General features: G+C 37.2%; 1 protein-coding gene across 2 annotated transcripts in view; it reads right to left on the minus strand.

Moving 5' to 3' along the window:
• The window catches only part of DIDO1 (death inducer-obliterator 1), a 51833-nt gene that overhangs the window by 29194 nt on the left and 5962 nt on the right, over positions 1-16677 (minus strand). For both annotated transcript variants that reach the window (XM_080354480.1, XM_080354479.1), the window contains exons 2-6: positions 6672-6858; positions 4554-4664; positions 3319-4234; positions 2692-3010; positions 502-714 (exon numbers count right to left, since the gene is read on the minus strand). In XM_080354480.1, coding sequence (XP_080210606.1) covers positions 502-714; positions 2692-3010; positions 3319-4234; positions 4554-4664; positions 6672-6762 — 1650 coding nt within the window. In that variant the 5' untranslated portion in view covers positions 6763-6858. The remainder of the gene's footprint in view (positions 1-501; positions 715-2691; positions 3011-3318; positions 4235-4553; positions 4665-6671; positions 6859-16677) is intronic.

Genomic DNA, 16677 nt, shown 5'->3' on the forward strand with positions numbered 1-16677 from the left:
GAAAAACTGCTGGTCATTTTATAATGGTTTCAAAAGGGAAAAAAGTACTTGAATTCTTTTTGCTTCCCGAAGCACACACACAATGCAGTCATATTAGCTCACAATTCACAGCAACTCCAAATTTATGTCCAAAACCCAGTAACTGTGACTTTTAAAAGGTTATTTTGGAATGGAATTAAAATTAAAAGGTGTACTGCTTATACTTTTTCTTTAAAGCTAAATTAATTTGGATTTTTCTTTTGTAAATTGCACTACCTTCTACAAGGTCCTTTCAAGAAACTGTCTTTATCTAGAGGCAGCTATTAAGATTTTTAAAAAGTGTCAAGAAAAAATGTTGTTGTCAGAAGAATCAAACAAAGAGACCAAAAAAATAATAAAAAAAAAATAGAAAGTTCCTTTTCAAAGCAAGACTTCAGAATTTTATTTGTCTCAAAAAGGAGAACACAGAAATAAGCTACTGTGCTTCAGGACAGCTGTTCTGGATCAGAAACATTTACTTACCTGCAGCTGAGATTTTGGCATGCCAGGCTTTTCAGATTTTGGTTTGATCTTCTCTTTAGGTTTTGGTTTTGAGTCTTTGCCAGCACTTAAAAACTTCATAGTGGCTGCAGCGTGTTTGAGGATACAGTCATTGCTGCAATACACAGAATCGGGCTGAGCCAAATTAAAACAGCCGGGACCAATGCACTTGGACGCACCAGGAGCTTCAATTACCTAGAGATGGAAACAGAGTGAGTTCAAACATCAAAGAGGAAACAACAAATACAAACGCTTAAATATCATATGCACAGACCACAGCTACAACTCTTAGTGACTTAAATGATCACCAGCATGAAAACAACTTTCATTAGTGGTATAAACAGAATTTTACTCTTTTAACACACTATTTTCAGAATGGACTGTATTTTCAAGTGCTTGGTCTGCCAGCAGTCAACTAAGGGAGGCTGGTTTCCTAAATTATCAGATCACATAAGCCTACAAATGCTTCTGTCTGATCCAACATGTAAAAAAATGTCCTTGACAACGCAGAACTGGTTTTTCAAGAGCAAGGTTTCTAAAATACATTTTATGTCTCCCCAGCAGCAGTTGTCCTCACTCATGCGCACAGCAGGAGGAACTCAGCTATTGAGGTGTACAGACCATTCTTGCTCTAGAGGTTTAGCAAGTTTAATTTTAGAAGTCTCCAACTTACATAAACACAACATTCTGCTAGACAATCCTGCCATAGCCTAATGCTTCTTACACACTGACAAGTTTGCATACGCAATTTGTATTTTCCTCTACTTCACCATTACTCTCCATTTATACCAAAGTACTAAGCACTTCCTCTTCAAATGTTAAGATTAAGAAAATAGCCCATTCCTTAAAGGACATCAGGTTGAAGTCCAGAAATATCTGAAAGCTCTTTAGGCTCCAACATATCACCTCCAGGTATTATGCCTTTTAGTCTCACTCTTCTAGATTACTCCTAAAAATGTTACACAAGACACCTAACACTTGGAACTACTGTACTCTAGACAGCCTCACTCCCATGAATAACCTGCAACTTGTAATTACCAAAAGTAACTTTTTCAGGAATATTTCCAGTTTAAAAAAAAAAAAAATACTATTTGCAAGGTGTGGCTTATTTTTCCCCAGTGAGAAGTCAGTAATATAGCAATATCTGCTGCAGTCTGATAAAACCTGAGTTTTGGAATTTTCCTATAAAAATTAATCTTATGCTTTAGAATACTTTTCTATTTTGTACACACTTAAGTATAAAATACAAGAAAGTATCAATTCACATTCCCTACTAAGCATCTCAAACTTCAGATTAACTGAGCTGTCATTTCTAATTAAGGTTATTTACTCAGACGATGACAAAACTCTACAGCTATAAGTGCTTAAGGAAAGCACCAAAAAGGAGTCTGTTCCAAAGTGCTAATACACTAAACATGCTCTTCAAGGCATAGTAAGAAAAAAAATGAAAATGTTCAAGATGTTGGCATTAGTACAGCTGCTGAGGAACTACGAAGACAACCACTATACAACGAAGTTTTTAAATCTGTGTACATTGAGCTGAAGAAGCTTCTTTGCCTGTATTTTGAGTTGGACATGGAATTTGCTACTACAAAATGTAAGCGTCTTGTGTATTTTATGCCAGAATTTGTGATAATTCAAAATACACATTTTTTATGTTAAAAAAGGGCAGTACAAGGCAATTCTCTATGTACTAATAACTTTAAGAAGCATCAGGACAAATACCAGAACTTAAAAACTAATTGAAAATAGAGAGGAAGTACAGCTGGAATTAACTCCAACAGATACTTGTCAATAGTAAGTAAAAAGTTTCAATATCATTGAAAATGTTCAAAGATGTTTGAGATTATTTCAAAGCTAGTATAAACTAGTCCATAATTCTAATATATTTTTTAAAAGGACACTTATTATTTGATTTCCAAAACAGTATTTATAAAAGGCAGAATAACACAAAGCACGTAGTGTGGCATTTCCTTACACCTACGTAAAACTTTTAAGTTCCCCAGTTCAAAAACAACACTTTGTTTTAGTTCCTTTACCGATAGGACTACAGATAAACTCTTGCTAAACAGTAATAATCATCAGGGTTTTTTTAAGCTTTATAGCCATACAAGTAAGCCATTGTCTCAATGTACTCTGGGAAACAAGAAAAATAAAGAACAAAATACTTACAGGCTGAAATATCTTTAGTTTTTTCTTCCCACTTGGATTTGCAGCTTTTTCAATCCTACCCTTGATACCTTGGTCCTCGAAAGATTTTTGTTCAATTGTTCCTATGCTTGTGAATTCTGTGCCATCCACATTTCCTTGCCCCAATTTAGCTTCCTGCTGCTCTGTTTCTGAGACTGGCTCATCCTGTCCCTGCAAAATGGTGCAGTTTGGACAGATATAGTCCTCACCATTCCTTTCCAGCAATCGCCCTCGAGCCTCAGAAATACCCACGCAGTCCCCATGAAACCATTCCTCGCATCTATCACAACAAATCATAAACCTGAAAAAAAATATAAAACAAAGAACAGTAAACATGGTGAAATCAAGAGACAATGTTCAACAGGTATTCCCAGCAGCAGATCTTAGATATCCCTCTAAAGTACCAGTACTGCTCTGCCTCACGGTTCATTTCTGTTTCCATTTATCCCCTCTTTTAAATATTTGTTATAAACTCCACCCCAAACCTCAAACAAACCCAACATGTCGTTTACATATACTCAAAAATTAAGCATTAGCATTAGTGGAATTTTTCTGTGATGAAAAATTCCACCTACTTGCACTGCACTTTCAGTCAAAACCTTTGCCTACCTGTTGTTGTGAGGCTGACGACAAATACAATACAGTGCATTTGGGTCATAAATCTCAGATTCAGGTTTGCTTTTGGGCGGTTCTTCGGGTTCCTCATCCGAGACCCCTTTTATGCCAAGGGCAGTCTTCACCTCGTCCTCAACCTGAAGATCTTCAGTGTTTGCCTCTGACACAACCACTTGACTTGCAACCTCAATGTTGTCTGCAGTCTCAGGCTCTTGTTTGACAGACAACTCAGGCTCAACTTGTTTTTCAGACTGGACATCACCTGTTTCTGTAGGATCCTGTTCTGGATTTCTTTGCCCCAGGCATGTCTGTATGTCCTTCAACGTCATCTGTGCAGGTTTTTGTTCGACACGTTTGTTTCTTAGCCGATTCTGCAGTTCCTTTAGTGTTAACCCATCACTATCACTATCAGAAGTATCATCATCATCTATCTCCTCACCCTCCTCCTCCTCCTCCTCTTCTTCTTCCTCTTTTGTGCATTTGCTTTTAGAGCCTTTCTGATCCTTACTACTCCTAGTCCTAATCCTCTGAGTTGCAGGTTTTATCTCTGGAGTGCTCTCAACACTGTCTTCTGAAGCGGTTTCAGCATCTGTCGCTGTACAGGACGCTGGTTCACTGGAATCTTCCAGTGTGGCAGGAACAGTCCTCCTTCCTCTGCGTCTCACCGTTGTAAGAAATTCTTCCACTCTTTCAGTTCGCTTTGGTTGCCGTCCACTCCGCCTGAGGTTTAAGCTTTGCTGCTGTTGTGGCTGTTGGTCACTAGAGTCCATGTCAGCATCTCCTGCACCTTCTCGCTTGGCGATTGTCGTCCTTCGAAACCCCCAGGTTTTCCTGAACTCTTTACTTGTAGGCTTGACAGTTTTTTGCTCCTCCTCATTGCTTTGCTCACCTTTCTCATCCAAAACTGGTGCTAAAAACAAGGGAATAGTTATTAAACTGATGGTGAAAATTTATTCTTAAATTTTTTTTTCCCAACATAGTATTATTTTCTTTTTGATAATATATATATCTCCACCTCTTTTTATGACTCTGAAAACAGATAAAATGCTTTCTTGTGAACGTAACACTACAGCAGCAGCAATTAAATGTGACAACATAAATTAAACTGTGACAACAAAAACCAGCTGTTAAACCCTTCTGTTATTAAAAAATATATTTATATACAGATATACACACACAATGAACAAATAAGCATATTTTCTGCTCAATTTGAAAGGAAGAAACCTTACCAGGAGAACTCTTTTCCATGTTGTCAGTGTAAGATACAAAATCTAATAGCAGTGGCTTTGGAGGCACAACATATTCGATAGGAAGGTAAATACCTTCATCACACTGAAAAGCTGAAGAGAAACACAAGGTTCAAAACTCAGATTCAAAATTATTCATAGACTAAGTAATAAATATTCTGATGTAATCCCATTATGCTATTGTCACAAACACTTGAATTTCAAGCCACTAACAGTCACTGAATACCAACAAAACTGACTAAACTCCTTCAAAGACAAAGCACTAACTTAAATATATGGGTCTGGATATTATACTGACATATTTTATTAAATAGCCTTAGGATTTCTGATATTTCTCAAAAAAATCTTTCATGGTATGAACCTATTCCACTCCTTTCACAGACACATAACTGTCTGTGCAACAGAGTGAAAGACCACAGAGTAGAACAAGATGTCACCTAAACAGGCGGTACAGATGCCGTTACTAGCTGAAAGGTGAGGATGGTATTTGATAGCAATGACCTTTTCTGGTAGAAAGGACTGCTGATTACCTGCAGGACGATAAGAAGCAATGTGGAAACAGCAGCCAGTTCAAAATAATTCAAAGCTGTTTAGATAATATAAGGCTAGTTAAATAATAATGAGGTTTTGGATTTTAAACAAAATGTAAAACCAGAGAAATACCCTAGTCTTCATTCTTAACATACACTAGGTCTATGTCTTGTTTATTAAACAGATTAGCTGCTGGTTTTAAGTTGTTTCAGAAACATTTGTGGGTATTCAGGATACAAGAACACTTCCCCTTCATACTCTAACAAGGTTTACTGGACAGCAGAAATTATACAGAAAAAGAACAAAAAATCTTCTCAAATATCTCTCTAGAAAAAAAAATATTTTGTGTTGACTTAAACTTCAGAAAGGCTGCTCCTTGACAGGTTATTTACAAAAAGCTTTTCAGCCTATTTGATCTATGAGAATGCAAAAAAAAAAATCCCCTTTTTCTCAAAAGTCTTTTCCAGCACAGTAGGAGACTCTCTTATTTGAGAAGACAGAAACATCTGAAATGGCACTTTGAGTAATTCAGGAATAACCTAGTTTGAATGAGTATTAGTGTTACATCATGGTGCAATGTTTTAAATGAGCTTCATGCCATGTAAATGCTCTCGTAAACGAATGCTGAAACTACGCTTTGCAGTCACTGCAATTCCATTTCTCATGTGAAACTCTAATATGCAGTAGTAAGTATTGAACTGAGTGAACAGAAACAGTTCTTTAAAAACAAGAAAAGATCTCCCAGCTCTCCCCCTAAGAACATTTGTTGAAGTAGTTCTATGTGTATTCTTGGCTCAAGAATTGCACAGGTTAAGCCAAAAGGGACCAGTAGCAGAATTCCTAAATAGCAATACTTGCTGAAAGAATCGAAGGCATTTCTAACAGCTGCACATATTACAGCTGCAAGGTCCCAGTGAGCTTTTCCCACTCCTGCGGTGTACAATGCTGATAAATGCCTCCTTATTTCATATACTGCACCAGTTGCACTGCTGTTTTGCCTTATCAAACATGATCTCTCTATCGTGCAACTCCTCTGCTTTCCAGTATTATATTTAATGATGCTATGACAGAAACTAACTGTCAATGCTATGGAAACTTAAACATCCATGCAGATACACTAAAAAAATTAACACCTAAGTTGTAACTTGAGTCATTTCACTGAGGTATTGTAAATGTCGCTGTAAAAGCAGCAGAGTCCAGAAGATCAATTTAAATAGGAACTAATAACTTTTAACATTACAGCCAGAATAAAAAGTTAATTTTAAGCCTGTAATACACAGGTAAAAAGCTGAAATGACTTCAATCCAATATGAAATTAACTTCCCCCCTAAAAAAATCACCAACTATATATTTTTTTAAACACAACACTAAAATTATATTCACATCAGAAAAAGGCTACAATGGAAGTAAAGGAACAGTCAAAACAGTTAAAACTTACATCTTTGTTTACTTTGCAAAATGAAAAATTGTTAAAAGCTACAAGCAGAAGTAATTCAAATTCTGATACTTAAATTCCAGATAAAATGTAAAGAATTAATTTGTCTTTTCAATGTCCTCTGTATGTTTTACCTAATGGAGTATCAGGGGGTGGAATGGTTCTTCCCGGCAGACCTCTACAAAAATCAGAGATCCATGGCGGCAAAACATCAATATTCAGCATTATCTGGTCAGCACACTCTAAATCTTCTGATGCGGAAGCACCAAACCAAGTCTTTGAGCTGCCAGCAGGTACTGTCAATCCTTTTTCTGCTGGCTCCTGGGAAAAAAAAGGAAAAAAAAAAAGCAAAATAAGGCATCGATATATTTATAAACTTATCTCACTATTGTTTACATACATTTGGAACTGGTTTGCCTCTGTTACATTATAAAGCAAACTGTTATTTTGCCTTCTTGACTGTTTTCTAATTCCAAAAGACACCGAAACTGGAAAGAAAAGTTGAAGTAAAGCAATACCACCTCCACCGCTTATCAACAGCCGAGACCTTTGAAATAAACAAAAAATACGATCACACTGATCAATTCATCTAGATCCTATTGAGACTTCCAAGAGCAGTAATAAACTGTAATCAACAGGCCTATTCCGTTTACAGTATTTAAAAGCATTTTGAGAATGAAATTGAATAACCGTATTTTGTGCTATGAAAACGCAGAAATGCTTTTAAACTCCATCAGCATGGCCAAGGTTACAGCTTGGATGATTTACTGATTTGTACTACATTTCATCACATAAAACACTTGCAGCTTTGAGGATTTAAATCCAAGAGGCTACTCCGTGGTTTCGCAAGGTGGGATAATAAAAATTTATAGCAGAGCTTCAGAATTAAGGAATATTTCTTATCACTGTCCCTTTCACTAATAGGCTTTGCAATGTAGAAAATTTCAGAAGCTTTATTTGAAGGACAGCAGATTATATCAATAACACCACATTCTTCCAAGAATTAACCCTTGGAAAATATTTCAAAACCACCAGGCTTTCATTAAAGCCACCTGAAAAACTGTTTATTGCAGGGTCCCAATTCACATGCAGAATGGCAATGGAACATTAAGTGCTTGCTTCTGAGCTTGCAAGAGCTTGAAAATCAGTAGGAAATGCCTGCATTTAACCCAAAGTAGTCTACCAACGTGGAAGAACACTAGAGAAGAATTTAGGAGGAAAATGAGGACCAGATGGACAGGACAGAAAAAGTCACTTGTGAACTGGCCTATAAAATCTATCAGAGAAAAAAAAAAGACCAAAACTAGACACAGACTCTGTGTGTCAGCATTCTGCAACTAAGGATGTGGGAAAACAGCCATAGTAGTGGTAGGAAGTAATTAAAACATTAATAGTTCTTTCAAAGGAGTAAAAACTTACTGTTAACACTCCCAGTGGGGAGACATGTAAATTTAAGAACAGAATACATAATCCTTCATAGACACGCACGCCAATACACAGCTTGACTTTTCTTTTTAAAGAATACAGCATTTTTCTTCAGTTCTCTCAAGCCCCCAAATCTTAAAGCATCTTTGCTGTTTAGAAACACATTTTACTTCTTAAGCAACTATCACCTCTAGGTATTCTCCAATACCATGTCGCTGTCTCAACAATAAGGAGAGGGAAAAAGCCCACCCCAAATATGATTTTCATCAGTGCATCACTTTATTATTTCGTGACCAATAAACCTCAAAATTTGCATGACTCTGGCAAAGCAGAATTAGGAAAAAAATGAGTGTATAGCTACATCCACTCCAGTATTTCCTTGCAGAAGGTAGACCTTCTTTATTAGGGATTACATACATTATCCACATTCTTTCCCTCAGCTAACTACTCCCACTCCAAAAAGATAAGAGAAAAATAATACAATAAACTAATTTTCAAGTCCCTTGTGCTATATCTCATGCTATTTAATACCTGCTCTAATACGTATTTTGGTCCAATATCTGAATCAGTGATTATATCCGGGGAGTCAGTCACTGATGGCTGAAGACAGTCTGATTTAAAAGAACCTTCTTCCGCTCTCCTGTTCTTTAATAACCTTTCAATCACTCTGTTCAGATTCTCCAACTTATCAGACATCAGACAGTTGTTAAGTGATATGCCTAAAGGAAGAGGGAAAATCAGCTAATCACTTCTTGTTCAATTCTAATATTAAACTATGAAAACAAACTATGCCTCTAGAACATGCGAAAAGTGCATCCTATTTGAATCATTTATCCAGTAACACACTAAAGAAAGAATTATCTAAAGTATTGTCTTCCTAGAGCACAATTATGTATTTAACACAAATAATAATTGAAAATTAGGAGATTCTATGCAAGAATCATACTGGTTTTTGCATTACTACATTTCATTATTACCTGTATCATCACCTCTATTACCTACAGGAAAAAACTTTAACAGAACTGAAATTTTAAAACAATTACATATTTGAGAAGTATAAAAATTCAGTACACTTAAAACACTAAAATTGCATACCCCCGACATTTGCTATAAAATGCGTGGTTTCTTAGTATTATTATTATTTAGTACCTCCATTTTTCCCTCTTGCCATTTGGCCTATATTATTTTTCATGAAAAACAGAATAAGTTTCAAACTTATTTGTGGTGAATCTGCTCTTGCAGAACTGCATCTTAATGAAGGTTAAACTTAAATGCCTAAAAGGAGCTGAAAAATCAAAGATTATTAAAACATAAAAGCAAAAAGCTCACAATTACACTTTTTAAACCTACCAAGCCTGCTGGCACTTCTAAGCAAATGTTCTACTAACTGCCTGCAAAAATATTTACTACAACATAAGACAACTTTGGAAGTCTTCAAATATTGGTTTCTCTTCCCAATTGAATGTGATTTGTTCATTTTGTTCTTCAGTTTGCTCTTCAGTTGTAGTTGAAATGCTGACAGAAACATAAGCTGAAGCATCAAACTGTTTATCTTGTTTTAAAGGAAGTGAATGTCCATGATCAACTTAGTCTTATTCCTCCTAATACAGCAAATCAATCACATTTCTAAAACTGGCAATTTGCTGGAAACTGAAAATTATTGTACTTCCCCAAATAGACAGCTCCCACCAGGCATCATCCTGCCTTGCTGCCACATCACCTACAAAAAGTATATTATGTACCTTTCGAAAAATTGAGGCAAGAATCTCAAAATCATGTAAATAATAAACATATACACTGTTGCTTATTCAAAATGTCCTCTGCTTTTGCTTAGGTTAACAACATCTGTGATAAGTGATCTCCACTGTGAAAAGGTGTAAGCTTTTAAGGCCTACTATAAATAAAGTTAGAAACAAATCAAGAGTTTCTTAAAGGAAAAAAATCTCATCCCCCTTCCCAGATGAAGAATGCTTTGCCAATACAAACCCCAAGCTGATTTAAATGGTTACATAAAAAACACTCCAGGTCCTCATTAAACAAAGGATTCACAGTGCTTATCAGATCCACATTTATGGACTATGAAGAACAAAGTACAACCCTATGCTACTTGGGCTGCTCCTGTCCTGCTCCCTTCTCCCATGCTCAGTGACATGGTCTCTGCCACACATACAGTCAGTCACCCGACTCCTCAGTAGAGACTCAGCTTCTGAATCCAGCAGAAAATGAACCCACCAAAGAGCAATCCAAAAGGATAAAAATAACTAACATCAGAACCGGTATAAAGAGGTGCAAGAGGGATGGAGAACAAGATCCTCTCATACAGGCTGAGCTGGTGCAGTATCTTGTTGCTCTCACTGATCTAAAATTGGAACATAAAGCTGATGCACAATATCTTGAGAATGTTCAGCCAAGAAAGCATTTATTCAGGTTTTTCCTCCCCAATTAGTTTGCAGCCAAAATGCTCCTGTTCCTGCAAGTTAGACACTTGAATTCATGCTGGACCTAAACTCCAGAAGCAAATTGAAGCACAAAAATATCCTGACCTAGAAAATTCTCAAAACTGTCACAAGCTTTTAATTTCAATTTGATCAACCATTCTTAAGCAGTGACAAACCCAAAAACATGGGGCTGCCCCCTCTGTAAGGCTTCAGAAGCCATCACCCATGTTCAGCATCTCTCTGGATTCCCTAACTACTGCAAAACTTTAAGGATTTTAGTACACATAGCTTGAAGAAATTTCGAAGCAGTATCAGCAGCCAGTCTAAGAGACAGAAAAGATATTCCCAGATTCCAAAACCTGCTACTACAAAACCGCTTGTTCACAACACACAACACATTTAAGTTCATCCTCCAACGTGTCTTTATCAATCCATAAAGAGAAAGCTTTCACCTTTCTTTTCTGTAAATATATTAGTACTCTCACTTTCAAACAAAACCTCAAGAAAGGCATTACTGCTACCTACTGCCGTCTTTGTAACCCACAGGTCTCAGGCAAGAAGGAAGGGAGAGAGATTATCTCAGCCAGGAACACAGGCTGAGGGATGTTAACTGCAGGACATGCAGTTTGAAGACACTTGCATCTGCTGATGCTGACTTTACTAAGCCCTTTTTGGCATGTCTCAAATAACATTTTAATCTGATTATGACAGAGCAAAGCTTTTAAATAAAACCAACATTTCCCCCTTTTTGTGTGTGTTTACATTTTTAGACAAAGGTCAAATCAACAAGTTACCAACAAATACACATTCAGGTCAGTATCTCCACTTTTATTTTTTCTCTCATTTCCCTGAAGAGGTAATAAAACATACAGTGTGTCCACTGACTGCATAAAGATTTTGTCTTTTCTAGAACTTGTTATTTTAACTGCATTAAGAATTCTCTGCCTCAGTTAACCAGGAAGACTTCACTCTGAAAACAAAGGCTCTTGAAAGACAGCTTAGTAATAAAATCTTTACGATGAACTAAAAAAACCCCAAAAGAAATAATTTCTCCTTCATCTGAGGACCCGTGTACCAAAAACAAACAAAAAAAATCCCATCACCACCATCTATGCCAAAATTCAGGGTAAATTCTTCAGTTTCAGCTTGCTAGCTATTTTATGTAGTTTTTTAAAGAATCTATTTGAAAGATTTGTGATCTTTATCCTGTCATTAATGTTAAGATTAATTGTCAACAGCTTGACAACAAAATATGCTGCCCCTTGTTCCATGTTCTTGGACATTAGCACTCTTCCATACTCAGCCAGTTTGCTGTAATCTGCACAAATACTGGAATCTCGTTATTTAGAGATTACACAAGCACCTTGCATGAGCACTTTAGTAATGTTTTAGATACATTACGGAAATCAAATGGCCAGTGTCCAAGGACAGGACAGAACTCTCAACCACAACGGCCAATATAAGGCTCAAGACTGCAAAGAAACTCAAAGCATAAGAGTCTTATACCCTCTAGCTTTTAAAAGCAAATATAATTAATCAGTGAACAGTTTCATCTCCACATCCTGATACAAATCCAGTCTGTGCCAGAATACAAGATACTAGCTTCGGTTAGAATGACTTGTAACTGGACTTTAGTATATTTTTCTGTGAGATTCTTCAGAATTAAAAGGCTTGACATGTAAGATATTTGTTTGGAACCAAAACATCCAGGATACGTTTCTTAAACGCCAAAACTGCAAGATGTTTTGAACAGGACAGAAATCCATTCCAGAATGATGTAACAGTGAATCCAATCACAACTGACACTGCTTCCTTGTTTTATTCCCTGTGAAGGAAGCACTGGGCTTGGCCAGAGTTTAAAAATTCCTAATAAGCAAACTTTTTAATATCACATGATACAAAAAAGTTGGCTGAGAACTCATATAAGGACATCATTTCTGATGCAAATAAAAGAAACGCAAGTATAGCTTAGCTGATGCTGCTCCCACTCAGAAGACTGATCCCATTGAAAATTACTCTACATCCCTATTTGTCAAAGATGACATCAGAGGAACCTGTATTCTTTCTACTAAGCAGCAGCAAAATTAATCCCTTGCATCAACAATCATTACAAAAGCAACCCAAAGGAAGTGAGTAGGGCAAAACCTACTTTGTAGATAAATGAGCAGCTCCACTCAGACCACGGACAAAAGGTGCAATCCACTGACCCCTGACAACAGCAGGAAACAGGTTCTGCACCAGCACTGGAAAAGGCTCCATAACATAGGGTTGTGGTGCAGTTCCCTCCATCTGCTCATTCAGCAAAGATACAGGAGGAGACTACTTAGATGAGAAGCAAGGGAAAAAAATCAGGTGATGAAACTTCAATGTTCCACCGCTGCTCTGAGGAGAACCTGCTTGGTCTAAGCCTGTCTTAAGGCTGGTGCAGAGAACCCCTGACATTTGTAGGTGCACATGAGCATGCACAGACCTGACGGAACAGTCACATCTGTGCTAAAGATGCTGTGATCATACAGTGCACCAATTCCTCCCACAACTAGCACATGGTCTTTTATTTTCATATAAAATGTATCCACTGCCTACTGATTTAAGTATTTTCCTTCTGAAACAGGAAAACACCTTTCAGAAAGTTGTGAAATGGGAATGTCATAACAAGAGAGAAGTTATGAGAGTTGAAGAGTGTGAAAGGCAGCAGCTGTAAGGCTCAAGTCTGGATGTGAGGAAACATAAGAAAACTGCTGTGATCTCGAACCCCCTTCCCTGCCCGCCAAATAATTTACTATCTCACCGCGTGACTGCTATAGATAAGCTGCAGTTCAAGGTCAAAAGTCCAGATATCCCTGGTAAATACAAAGATTTTATGCCAGGAATAAGTTATATTTGAAAGACCATGTTAAAATAAAACTTGCATAAAATTGAATTATTTCACTGCTTGTATTTAGACCTAGAAGAATAAAACGAAACAGAAATAATGCTACAGAAAATGTAACACTTACCTGTAAACACTATGCTGGCTATAAACACACTAAATTAATTCCAAGACTACGAACAAACCTAGTACCTCACATACCCACAATACTAACACCTTTACAGTGCTAGGTAATGCCTTCCTATTCTGGACTCAATATATTATTCTCATTTAAAAAAAATTAACAAGTTTTGAAATGTGCACAATGCAGATTAAGTAATACACAATTCATTAATACAGTTATGTTCCTCAGAAATACCCCATCCTAATTTAAGAAATGTGTACTCTTCTCAAATAATGCAGTAGAGGCAAATATAAGCAGTGCTACATAGCCAAATTAGGGTAAAGTAACACCAAGATCTAGTTTTAAGGTAGCTTTTAGCATCTCAGTATTTCAACCCCAGATGCATAGAACACAGTATTGTCAGGGATGGTACCACTGACACCTACAACTCAATTCACATCCCAACCTTCCACTCAGAGCTGCTGGTTCTTCCCTCATCTCCCTTCACAAAGGCAGGTTCCAGTGTTTGTAAAGCCTCATTTTTCAGTAACTGGGAAGCACTGGGTAGTACGCCATCTAAGTTCCTACCAAAAGTAATGAAAGAGAACTGACTTGGCTAGCATGGGAGATCAGGCTGCTCCAGGATAGAAAGAGTTGCATGGGGAGAAGTGGGGCAGAAAAATAATTCAGAGGCTTCTGTACCTGTTGAAACCTCCTTCCTCAATCTCATTGACATTTTGTCACAGAATTTTTGAAGGTGCTCTTGGGACCTTGTGGCTTCATGATGTGGTACCACAAATAATTCAGCAGTGTCAATCACTACCACCTTTCTACTGTCAGACATGCCTGGAAAACCACAGAGACCATTTCAATGAAGTTTTGTGGTTTGCAGACTTTCTGACTTTGAATGAAGTTGCAATTTTTGCTTGGTGTTGAAAAATTATTTCAAATGTCCATGGAATGGTACAAAATATTTGTCCTATCTTGGTACAAGAGACCCCATTAAGTGCATATTTACATGATACCAAGTATTACCAAGATGCAGCGCTGATGCAAACCACCTAATAAGATTTAAAATATAAACATTAACTACTTTTTTTTAATCCCCAAAGATGCAAAAACAGGTGTTCAATTTTCTTTTAGACTTTTCTCTCATGAAAAATGACTCAGGCTCAATACATTTATAAATTCCATACAACCACTTTTTTTTCCACGTGAGAAAGGTATCAGGGCAATATCCTAAATTGACAATAAACTTCATAGAAAACCAATTTGACAGCTTACTTTTTAAAAGAATTAAGCAAATGGATTCGTTCCAAGAAGTTAAAGAAACAGCTTCCCTTAGAAACAGTAAATACATTCATTTGGTCTCTGTGCTTGTAATAATAAATTAACTTTGCCAAATTAAAATGTCTTTGGTCAGCCATTATTATAAACCCTCTCCACCGTATGTCTGAAACTAATGGATACACCATCACCCTTCCCATGATTTCTGTCAGGCTGCTCACTTACCTTGTGTGAGCCTCCTAAGGAGGCCAGTGCCTTGCACGACGGTAACCGCACGCACAGGACAGCAATCCCGTGCCTGTGCAGCAGGTGTGGGACCTCATGGAAGTGTTGAATTCGATGTGCATGCACAGAACCACATCACCACGCACACACAGCACAGACTGGTGTGCAGCAGTTAGAACAATGAGCAACTCCACAGTACAACGTAACTACTCCAAGCAAAATTGCATGAAGTTACTCCCTAGTTTATGCAACACAAAATACACACACACCGAAGTTTATTTGGATGTCTTTCAAACTAGAAAATCATCTTCCCAAACAAAACATTTTTAAAAATTTCTTGTTTCAAATTGTGTCATACAGCATCAGAACAGTCATTAAAAAATACATCAAAGGAGGGATGGACCACTCAGGAGGCAGTGCAGCAGAATGAGAACAGCAACAGGTATTACAAGTGTACTTTATTCTAGATAAGTAGCAAAGAGTGCTTTTTTGAACCAAAGTTCCCACTGCTAAATTCAGCTAAATAGTGCTTTCTCATAGAAACATTCAAGGCACTTTAGCTTCAGGCCCACCAGTAATCCGGCAACCATGAAAATTTTATTTAATAGTAGAAAAGACTGTGATTCTATCTACACTAGAGATATTCACTGTTACAACTGCAGAAGTCAGGAACATTAAGGGTACAGCCCTGAATCAGCAGAAAGCGGGCTAATGACACCTGCAGAACTGTACTTTTACCTGTACAAGTGGTGTGTTTGCAGGGTGGTACAGGTGTGCACCAGCCTGGTGCGGAGCACACGGAATAACTAACAAAGCTCTATTAACACACGAGTACAGGCCCTTCCAAGCAGGGAAGCAGTTTATCTCAGGAGGAAGTAAAGACTTTGAAGTTCACTCAAATTCCTTGAATGAAAAAAGTTACATTAGCAAACAGATTCTAAGATGTTTGTGCAGAGCTTAGAGCTTTTGCCAGCACTGCTCTGCCCGTCAGGAGCTGGGCAAAGAAGTGGAACTGATAACCGCACTGACGGAATTTTAGCAAAAATCAAACTTTAACATGAGGCACTTACGACCATGCACATCTGCCAACCTGCAGGTCTGTAATTGTGTTTGATACACAAGAATTGTATTCAGTTCAGTGTTTTCTGCATTTGAGGAAACATTAATTTTAAGGTGAAAGAAAAGTATTATATACATGACATTGGTGTTTTCTAGTCCAGAGCTTCATGAGAGCTTAGAAGACTAGGCAGGTACACTCTGTTGTGTTACTAACAGACTGACATTTGGCTTTTTTACTACTCCTATAATACCTTCTGAAGCCTTTTATTCACATTCTTCTGAGTAAGCTAATCCCATACCTGACCCAACAATGAACATTTACCTAAAGGCAACAAAATAAAATTTAATCTTTTGGTCAGGTTTATTTCTGCTTTCAGCATCTGAATAGTATAAGTAAAAATGAGAGGGCACACAGATTTTGCTCATTAAGAAAAGTTGTGAGCAGATTCACCAGTGCAGGCAGTTCTCCTTTTTTTCTCTCATTTCTCTTTTACATAGATTAAGGGAGAAAAAAGGCAGCTTTCTGTGGTCAAAAGCTTAAACTAATCATCAATAAACAATAAACCTTCTAAAGGTTCCAGTAAAAGCCAACTTTACAAGCTACAGTTTAGGAAACAGAAATATCAATTATAAACTTTTACTGTTTCTTTTTCCAACACCCTGAATAAAAACATTTTACAAATGTGTATTACTTACTTGTCTAATGTTCAATTTCTGCTACTGAACTTGACCTC

The sequence above is a fragment of the Nesoenas mayeri genome (genome assembly GCF_963082525.1).
Source record: "Nesoenas mayeri genome assembly, chromosome: 16".
NCBI lineage: Eukaryota > Metazoa > Chordata > Aves > Columbiformes > Columbidae > Nesoenas > Nesoenas mayeri.